Source organism: Centruroides sculpturatus, unplaced genomic scaffold (genome assembly GCF_000671375.1).
Source record: "Centruroides sculpturatus isolate CEXI.00-Female unplaced genomic scaffold, Cexi_2.0 scaffold2043, whole genome shotgun sequence".
Classification (NCBI taxonomy): domain Eukaryota; kingdom Metazoa; phylum Arthropoda; class Arachnida; order Scorpiones; family Buthidae; genus Centruroides; species Centruroides sculpturatus.
In genome coordinates, this window is record NW_019386183.1 from 929 (window position 1) to 12,385 (window position 11,457).

At 31.2% G+C, this 11,457-nt stretch overlaps 1 protein-coding gene across 4 annotated transcripts in view; it reads right to left on the reverse strand.

Annotated features, from left to right (window-relative positions):
* Positions 1–632: 632 nt before the first annotated feature.
* LOC111613973 (ATP-dependent Clp protease proteolytic subunit, mitochondrial-like) overlaps positions 633–11,457 on the reverse strand; it is a 17,121-nt gene continuing 6,296 nt past the window's right edge. For all 4 annotated transcript variants that reach the window (XM_023355324.1, XM_023355328.1, XM_023355327.1 and 1 more), the window contains exons 3-6: positions 8,452–8,548; positions 1,257–1,444; positions 877–982; positions 633–806 (exon numbers count right to left, since the gene is read on the reverse strand). In XM_023355324.1, the coding sequence (XP_023211092.1) occupies positions 670–806; positions 877–982; positions 1,257–1,444; positions 8,452–8,548 (528 nt within the window). In that variant the 3' untranslated portion in view covers positions 633–669. The remainder of the gene's footprint in view (positions 807–876; positions 983–1,256; positions 1,445–8,451; positions 8,549–11,457) is intronic.

The window sequence follows — 11,457 nt, forward strand, 5'->3', positions numbered from 1 at the left end:
CACATTTTAAACTGCGTTTTAGTAAATCTGTTAAAAAAAAAATCGAAGGCTCATCAGAGCCTTCTCTCCTGGATAAGAACTTGTCACATACTGTGTGAAATATTTCTTGAAATCTTTAACTTGTGTCAATATCGTGCTATTTGTCTACACCTAGATCAAAGAAGAAAAATATTTGGAGATAACTTTATTATTACATATTAGAATGCCTTGGACTTGTGATTCTTCTAATCTGTTTATTTTTCTCATCTGTATCTTTCAGTTATGCTCCATTTCCCAACAAAGCACTTAACATGTTAAGTAATATGTTAAGTAGTTATGTGTAATCTTTGCTGTAACATAATATCTGCTGCAATTGTTCTAATTACTTTAACAAGCATGGCTTGCATAGATAACAGATACTTCTAAGACCATGTTGTTTGTGGTCACTACATTATTAGAGAACACAATGAGCATGGCCACTATTTGTACAATCCACAATCTGTGGCATTCCTCTGAACAAAAGTTTGTGAAGTGTTTTTATTTATAAATATATATTTTGTATATTCTAATAATGAAACCAGGCATTCCAAGTTAAACCAAAGTTATTAATTAAAAAATATACAAACTAAATATTCAAAAGTAGTGTTTATTAATTTAAACATAATACATAAAAATTAGTTTTTATTGAATTTATGTTCCATTACTTTGAGTTAAGGCTAATTTTTCCTCTTCTTCCATTGTAGGTGGATGAGCTAATACAGTGTCAATGAGACCAAATTCTTTTGCTTGTTCAGGATTCATAAATCTATCTCTTTCCATACTCTCCTCTTAATATGAAATATATGTTTTAATTAATTGCATTATAATAAACAAATTTAAATAAAGATGGTTTCTTACCAATTTTTTGTAAAGGTAGTTTAGTATGTTGTGCATATATAGAATTAATTTTCTTTTTCAAATATAAAATTTCTTCTGCATGAATCTGAATGTCTGTTGCTTGACCCTAAAATAAAAATATCATTATCAAATGGATTTACATAAATGTTATCTTATGCTACATTTAATTTTAATATATAAAACTGCATCAAAAATCTTAAAGCTGGGTAGTCACATGAACAAATTCAGTGCCAAACCAGCTTCTAATCATATAATCAAATTGTAGACGTTAGATACTAAAAAAAATTTTCTGAAACTCAAAGATATAAGTCTGGATCATTGCACAACAGTTCAATAAGTTTAGGTTTCATTAAGTTTTTATAAAATGTTCATAAACTTACAGCAGCTTGACCAGATGGCTGATGAATCATGATTCTAGAATTGGGCAATGAATGTCTCATTCCTGGTGTTCCAGAACATAATAGTAGACTAGCCATACTGCAGGCTTGACCAACACACCATGTGGCAATTGGAGGTCTTATATATTGCATTGTATCATAAATTCCTAATCCAGCTGTAACTGATCCACCTAAAAATAAACTTTGTTACTTTTGAAGTACATTTTCATAAGGTAAAAAAAAACCTTTATAAGGACAGATTAATTAAAATAAGATACTATGTTAATTTATGATGAAAAATGTATACTAATTTCATTTCTTTTGTTAAACTTTAACAGAAGTTTTTATAAGTTTAACAAAAGAAATGAAATTACTAAGTCATAATTATGAAAATTTTCTTTTAAAAATATTTTGACTCTATGAATACTTTTAATTTATAATTCTTGTTTAAATATGATTACTAATATGATTTCTTAGTTTTATCTGACTATACAAGTTACAAAAAATTTCCAATCCATATAGATGAAACAAATGTTTCAAGAGTTATTAGATTTGTTTGAGAAAAACGAAAATGAAGTTCATATGTTTGTGTCCAGCTTCTCAAAATGCAAAAAACAATAGTATATATAATATTTATACACCATTAGTGCAGGTAGGAATGCTCATAATTTCTTTTTTTATCTGTTTACAAGTTCAAAACTTTAAAACAAAAAACTAAAGTACCACCTTAATTAATTAATTTTTTCTAAAGTATTTTGTTACAGTAGTTGCATTGAACACTTTTTAATATTATGAATATCACTTACAAAACCAAAAATTCAGCTTGTAAAAGAAAACAAATGTTTTCAATTGCCTTGAGCAACCATCTTCAGGTTAAAAGAATAGATTCAGGGATTATACTCTATATTCCTTTGGGACAACGAAGACAGCTAGTACCTACAGTACATTGTTTTAATGGATGTATCATAGCCTCAATGTTTACTAGAACATCTCAATACAATTAATAAAAGGCAAACTATTACAGCATTAGCTGTGTATGACTTGGATAAGACAAGTGTATTGTCAATGTTCAGTTGCATATCTTACTCAGGAGCCTCCACAAGTTGTATGTAAATATCTTAAAATGTCAGAATTTTACAAGGCCAGCAGAATCAACCACAACTATTAACAAGAACAGTAACACGTTATTTCCAGCATGGAAGGCATTATTTTCACATCCTGATGCAACTACATGACTGCCAACCAGTTCTTGTAATGTTATAATTTAAAATATAAAAGAACTGGTTGGCAGTCATGTGATTGCATCAGGATGTGAAAATAATAATAAATTTGAAATAATGGACCACGAAACATGCACTCACTGCACTGGGACACACAGTTACAAAGAATGTAATGATAAAGAAGAAACTCCTATTTGTAAAAACTGTGACAGAAAGACTTACAAATACTAGTCACAATGCAATAGATCACATATGCCTCATTTATCAGAAAATGAAAAATGTAATCATTGCAAAAACAGACTATGGAACAAAAAAAATTAAAGATAAAATTAGTATCCTGCAAATAAACCTTGGCAGAGGAAGATATGCCACCTCTCTGCTCTCAAATAAACTTCAAACATACGATGTGGTCCTTGTACAAGAACCATATTGTATTAACAATANAACATCTCAATACAATTAATAAAAGGCAAACTATTACAGCATTAGCTGTGTATGACTTGGATAAGACAAGTGCACTGTCAATGTTCACTTGCATATCTTACACAGGAGCCTCCACAACTTGTATGTAAATATGTTGAAATGTTAGAAATTTATAAGGCCAGCAGAATCAACCACAACTATTAACAAGAACAGTAACATGTTATTTCCAGCATGGAAGGCATTATTTTCACATCTTGATGCAACCACATGACTGCCAACCAGTTCTTGTAATGTTATAATTTAAAATATAAAAGAACTGGTTGGTAATTGGCAGTCATGTGATTGCATCAGGATGTGAAAATAATAATAATAAATTTCAAATAATGGACTACGAAACATGCACCCACTGCACTAGGACACAGTTACAAAGAAGAAACTCCTATTTGTAAAAACTATGTGACAGAAAGACTTACAAATACTAGTCACAATGCAATAGATCACATATGCCCTATTTATCAGAAAATCGACTATGGAACAAAAAAAATTAAAGATAAAATTAGTATCCTACAAATAAACCTCAGCAGAGGAAGAGATGCCACCTTGCTGCTCTCAACTAAACTTCAAACATACGATGTGGTCCTTGTACAAGAACCATATTGTATTAATAATAAACCTGTTTGTTGATCCACTAAATATTCCAGAATAATAATGCTCCATGGGTATTCATTAATACCCATGGAGAATAAGAACATATTGGTTACTATGATTTTTGTGGAATAAAATAGATATGTTATCTGCTGTGATATTTATGAACATGATACTAAGCTGCTCATAATTAACATATATTGTCCCAAAGAATCAATCTTCAAGATATATTAGAAGAAATCAATAAGATAATTAATGCTGTCCCCAACAAAAACATTATTCTCGCTGGGGATATTAACTCTCATTCTCAATTTGGGGAAGTAACAAACTCGATAAAAGACAGGAAACATTCAAGCAGTTCTGCAGTTCTAAAAAAACATCATCTTGAACAACTGTTATTCATCTCCAACTTTTGAATCAAGCAGAGAAAAAAGTTGGATAGACATCTCAGCCAGCACCTCTAACATTTACATACACAACTGGAAGTTTGAAGATGACACTACACTAAGTGACCATAAGTACATAACTTTTGAAATCAACATCCCTAATCTCAACATTCTAGAGGAACCAAGATATTGCACAGTCCAGACAGATGGAGAACATATGTTATGGATAAAACTGACATAACTCCCTCAAACTCAAGGGAAGAGGCTAAGAGAAAGATTGAATGAAATCTCAAAAGTACTAAGGATGCACATGAGATTGCTATACCAAAATACAGGGCCAAGAATAAACCGGTCCACTGGTGGAACAATACTCTATTTCTGAGCTTCAGTTCAGACAATGCCCTCAGAAAAAGTATCAACAAACTAAAGAGGACACACAAAGGTTGATCTACAAACAACAATATTTAAAGCGACAAAAACCACATCAAGATTTCAATTTAGAATCCTTTGATAGAATACTGCACTAGAGCTAGCAAAAACCCTTGGGGGTTTCTTACCAAGTGGAGCTGTAACAGATTAAGAAGAATGGAGGCCATGACCATCTTGGAAACTACAGGAACTACAAATGATCTGCAAACTACCATCAAACCTATATTTCAAAAAATATGTGTAGATGACAATGAAAACAAAGATCTCAACATTCATAGTAAAATCAGAAACAACATAAATGTAGATATTAATACCTCTGCCTGATACATCCCCTTTCACACACATAGAAGTTGGCAAAGTAATCACTAACCTGAACAACAGAAAGACCCCAGGGCTCCGCAGAATTACCCCAAAAATCATCAAACAAATTTGGAAAATAAACCCAACATTTCTTTACCTCTTCAACACTTTCTTACATTTCAGCATCTTCCCCAGGGAGTGGAAGAGAACCAAGTTGGCACTTGTCCCTAAAGTAAACAAACCCACAGACCAATTTCCCTGTAACCTGCACTAATGAAAGTAATGGAAAAACTGCTTACAAACAGACTCTCATGGCACCTTGAGTCAAATAACCTACTGAGTGATAATCAGTATGGTCAACAATCAAAGGTCAACTGTTTATGCTATCACAGTGGCAGTCAACATCAAAGGACTACTTGACAGAAATAAATATGTTTTGAGACTTAATATAGACATCCAGAAGGCATTCAACAGTGTGCCACTGATTCTTTTGTAAGGAACCAAGTCCAAGCGTTCTTTTTATTTACTTTTATTCTATTTTTGTTTGGGGCTTATGTTTAGTTAGGACGAAGGTTTCCTCACCCGTCACCTTAGAAAGTTAAAAAGAGAAGATAAAACAACTCACCGATGAAAAATGAAAGCGCCATAGCTAGCACTCGCACTCACGTGCACGCCCGAGTGGCAGATAGTAAGTCCGCACTGAAAGGGGGAAAGACCCCACAGACTTTTAGGAACTTGTTAAACCTTAAAGGAAACATCCCGATAATTGTTCAATAAAAGACTGTAAAAGGTTAACAAAGTATTGTCGGGAATTAAGCTACCAGATACACGTAACATTCACTTTTTTCTGGTTTAAGTATGTAAATGAGGGGAGTGTCTCACTTAGAAACTGTGACATCACCTCAGACTATAAATAGAGTAGCTCAAGTGAAGACGGCAGAGGTGAGCTCCTGCAAGGAATAAGCATTGGTGTGCTAGTAGCAATGAACGAAGTGTCCAATAGGAAATAGTCCAAGGCAATTGCAGTATTCAATTTGTGGATCAAGGAATAGGAAAAGTCTTGAGTTAAGAAAAAAGTTCCTAGTATAATTGAGGTGACGGTTAGGATTTGTAGTTATAAGAAATTCTGTACATAAGTTAAGGATTGATTATTGTCGGAATTCCAAGGGGAATAGTTCTAAGTTAGAATAAGATTGTGATTTTGTCGGGTTGACTTTGGATTTGATTTGATTGAATAAATTTGTTGATTGTTGTACATATTGTAAATAGTATTTCTAGATCTTTATTAAATATTTTTTGATTTTGACTAACTTGTCCTTAATTTACTTCGGTGCACACGAAAGTCCAGGCCTGGCAACTAACAAACGCGAATCCACGTAAAGTACCCGTTAGGTAACGGCTCTTTCTTATAAGAATTGTTGTAAAGCGGTCCAATAAAATAAAATTAGTACTTTACACTTTATAGACTCAAGCAACTACAATGTTCCACAAACATCTATCTATTGATGAAAGAATACCTTCATGAGAGAACTATTGCCATCAAAACAGGAAATATTACTTTTGAGAATGAGTATAATGGGTTGTCTATGGCTCGGCCTGTGGACCACTTCTACGGTGCATCATTTTCAATGATTTTTTGACCCAGGACAAAATCATTGTGCATGTGGATGACACACTTGTGCTGTTGACTGGTAACTCTAGAGCAGAACTCAAAAGGTAAGAAAAGCAGGCTACGTCAAAAATAAGCAAATGGAGAGGGAAAAACAAGCTGATCTTCAATCCAGGCACTCAAAACTTTTACAAGAGAGTACTGACAATTCAGATGGGGTCAGAAAGTATAAAAATAGAGAAAAACATTAAATATTTAGGGATCACCTTGACTTTAAGCTGCTTTGGACCACACATATTAAGAACATTTGTAAGAAAACAGGATTAATCTTTCAATGTTTCTCTAAGGTTGCTAAAAGCAACTGGGGACTTGACTCTCATGCTATGGACTCAATTTATAACATGATATTTATTCCAATAATTACTTATGCCTGTCCAGTTTGGGAAGAAGCCACTCACAAAATACATAATAAAAGGAAACTAATATCAGCCCAAAGGAAAACACTACTGATTCTCACCAAAGGTTACAGAATGACTCCTACTAACAGCCTCCAGATAATTGCTAGAGAAGCCAGCAAGGATCTCAAAATCAAATACCACGTATTAAAATGGAAATGGAAACTGAAACATGGTAACATGGCAATGACATTACCGTCATGGATGAGAGACTTAGATGATTTCAAATGAAGATCCCTTATGCACTTATCCAGAACCCAAGTAAAAGAAAATATTTTTACTCTGAAAAATTGACAGACAATCATATAGATGTATACACAAATAGGTCTAAAATCAACAATAATATTGGTGCCAGTTATGTAATATATCATGAATATATGGAAATTGAAAATAAACTTATCAAATTAGACAATACATACAGTGTTACACAAGCAGAACTGCTGGCAATTGCCATTGACATGGAAGACTGTATTGCTAAATACTCCCATTATAACATTAGCTGCTTGGCTGTCAGAATAGATGTTATTTACATAATTCAGAACATCGATACTCACCCAATTACAAATAATACTATGCTACAAAATTCAAATGGTGCCTTCTCCCTTAATTGGCTGAGAGGACACCAGGAAAATATTGGCAACAAAAGAGTCAATGAATTAGCAAAGACAGCAGGCCACCAACCAAGAAAACACCATAATATACACCAAATTACCACCTGTTATAGGATTCAACACTATAAAAAACGATATTTTAAAAGAATGGCAAATGTTTTGTGAACACTTACATAATAAAACAACTTACTCATACTTACCAGACATTAAAAGTATCTACAAGATGAATTGGTTCAAAATCAATCACAATATAATCCAATTTATAACAAACCATGGCTGTTTTCAAAGCTACTTACACAGGTTCAAGTGATAGTGATAAGTGCTATATTTGTGACAAAACCAATGGAAGTGACCACTATCTGTTTGACTGCCCTATAGTCAGAAAAGAAAGGAAAGACTTACAAATTTTAGGCTACAAACATATAGATTGGCCATGTAATACAGGTAAAAGCCTTTTCCTGCAAAATGAAGAAATCTACAGGCTCTTCAAAACTCTTACAGACTTATATTTCAAATAGACTGTAGTACAAAAATTATATTGAACATTATTAGTTTTCTGGGAAGCTACCCAGCCCTTTATTGTGGTAAGTCCTACGTGTTGCGAGTAGTGACAGAGTCCACTCTTGCCCATACCATTCATTTACTGTTACATGCATTTAACATCACTTTTATACAATGATGACAGTACAGTATGTAGTTTGCCACCCAGATGTGGGTATGCACAAATCATTTGTACCTGATTAATAAAATAAAATAACATTCTTGCTTTATACTGTATTGATTAGATTTGAACCACAATTATTTGCAATACAGAGAGAAAAATATGTGCTCTTATTACCACTTTGCCAAAAGGAAAGATATTTAGGTTATTTTGTTCTTTTGATAAGACTGTCTTTTTTCCCCAATGTATCTTATTTTATTCTTTCATCTGATAAAATGATAAAATAGGTTATTTGGAAAGTATTTGTAATAAACTTTCTTCAGTTTTAATAATTTTCATAAAATGTTATGAGTTTTATCATGATGATCATCTTGTATATATTTCTATATTTAAAAAATGTAAGTATAGAAATAAAAGGTAAAAGTTTTCTTTGTAAAAAAAGTTAAATAATTTCTTTACCTGGACTGTTTATATACATATGAACTGGTTTTTTGTTACTTTCTGATTGTAGAAACAGCAACTGTGCTACAACAAGGCTAGACAATTCATCTGAAATCTAAATAACACATTTTAAAATTTATAAATGTAATAATTTAATTTGAGATTCATATTATGTTTAAAATTGATGATATCTTAAAATCTTTGAAATATAAAATACAAGTGATACAATATTAAAATAATTATTATTAAATATAATAAATAGTAAATTATCAAATAAAATTTTAACAAAGACTTTATTTTTTCTTCTTTTTTGAATTGAATTTTATAAATAAAATTTCTGATAGTCATAAAGATCAAACATACTCTTTACAAGTACTGCATACTTTATATATAACACAGGTGAGAGAAAATCTAACATTTTCAATCTTATTTAAAGATCAGGTTCTTAAGATAGAACAGAAAACAACTTTGAAAATTTTCAACCCTTGTGCATGCAATATGCAATACAATTTGATCATTTGTAATGTAGTCCATAGACAATTTTCTGAATTCAAATGATTCCATTCTAAAAGGTTAATGTTAAGACTAAACATTCCAAAATAGTCAATACTTAATAAAAGTAATCATCATGAACATAAATAGAAATTAAACATCTACTAAGCAAACTAATAGTAAAAATAGATATCTGCTGAAAGCTATTTTATCTTTATCTTAAGTTGTTTCAGACCTCTTTGAAAATGTACTAATGTGTATATTTACATATAAAGATTTACAGAACTATATTAATACTGTGAGAGGTATAACCCTTTTGTTTAATAATTGTAATCAAAACCATAAAACTTATAAGTTACAGTTTATATTATAAGGTTAAAATAATAATAATAAACATCCTAATGATGACATTAAAGGGGGTTGTGTGTATCTCCAGTAGGATCAGATTTAGTGACAATTTTACTTGTTAGCATTTACAAGTTTTTATAAAACTCATCACTACCCTAAAATTAAGCTTTTTGCCATTTTATAATAGTTAGCATATTTTATTAAAAAGCTTTTTATATTTTTAACAGATGGTGCCACCAAATTTTGCTGGGGAAAAGTTGAGCAACTTATTGCTGGATTTTTTATTATTATTATTAATATACTGGTATACAGGTGACTGGATTTTGCAAACAAATTAGCTATTCAAACTGAAATATATGCTCATTCGCTTATTTACATATACATATATACCTCATTTTACAACAAGCCACCATTCCAACAGTTTGACACAATATACACAAATATAAACACAATGCCAGACAGTAAAAGTTGTGATTGCTACAAAAATATCATATCTTGAAACATTTTTATGCTAAAGTAACTATAAACAGTAACCAATGTCAGTAATGACAAAATAGAATTGTACATTTTCATTTAACAAAAGTATTTATTATAACTATTATAAAGTTATATTACAGAGAANATAGTTAAAAATATACAAAAGCTTTTTAATAAAATATGCTAACAGATGGTGCCACCAAATGTTGCTGGGGAAAAATTGAGCAACTTATTGCTGGATTTATTATTATTATTATTAATATACTGGTATACAGGTGACTGGATTTTGCAAACAAATTAGCTATTCAAACTGAAATATATGCTCATTCTCTTATTTACATATACATATATACCTCATTTTACAACAAGCCACCATTCCAACAGTTTGACATAATATACACAAATATAAATACAATGCCAGACAGTAAAAGTTGTGATTGCTACAAAAATATCATATCTTAAAACATTTTTATGCTAAAGTAACTATAAACAGTAACCAATGTCAGTAATGACAAAATAGAATTGTACATTTTCATTTAACAAAAGTATTTATTATAACTATTATAAAGTATATTACAGAGAACATGAAGTTACTGTATTTACTCACATATAAGATGAGGTTTTTATTCATTTTTCACTGCTTCAAAAACATAGGTCATCCTATATGTGCAAGCAAAGGACTTTTTGCATTTTTGAAATAATTTTTGTAAACCATGTATTTGCATTTTTACTGGATGCTCACCATCCAGTATTTAAAAACAAAAGTATTTTATCTGGGTTGTTTCAATTGTTCTTGTGTATTGTCAGGAGTAAAGATGAATAGCAATTGGAAAAGCAAAGCTTTTGAATTAAATTCCAAAATCACATGGGAACCTGATAAAACTTTTAATCCATTCCCATGTGAAAACAGATGATTATTCTGAAATCAGAATTCAGAGAAACTCATAAGTGTAATCCAAGGAGAGTGGATTCAACTGTTAAGAATTGGCAAAAAAGTTTTCTATTGTCCAACTTTACATGAACAAATTATGTCGATTTTACAAGAATTTTCTTTAAAGTTTAAAATGCCAGTAATTTTTGCAAGACAATGTGTGCATTTGATATTTTATTTGAATAAAATTAGAATTGTATAATAAATCTAATTTTCTTTTAATTAGATTTCCATTACTGGTTTTTTGTAGACTTTAAAGAATTAAAAGCTAGTGGCTTTCTTTCTTCAGTAACACATCACACAAGGAACAGTATGTATTTTTTATTAAAGGAAATGCATTTCAGGTCTTAATGACCCCTCTTCAGTCCTTAGAATGGTTGATTGTTGGTTACAATTGACATTAGAGAGTATGTTGGGTAATTGACTTGAAATCAGTTTAGAGCAGGGGTCGGCAACCTTTTGAGTCGGAAGAGCCAAAATTACAATTTACAAAATTTCAAAGTTTTTAAAGAGCCACAAAATTTTTTATCGCCAACAATAAATAGTACTCGCATAAATAAAGTTTTTTGATTAAAAAAAAAACTAATCTATATATTCATAAGAAAAAATATCTATTTATTCATATATAAGTAGTGTTTTTCACAACAAATTAGATAATAAAAACATCCGACGACGGCGTCATTCGAGAGCTTCCGACGGACTGACGACAGTGACGACGCGTGTCACGGGGGAGGGGTGCGGTGAAAAGCGAGTACAAGTGGCTGAGAGATAGAATC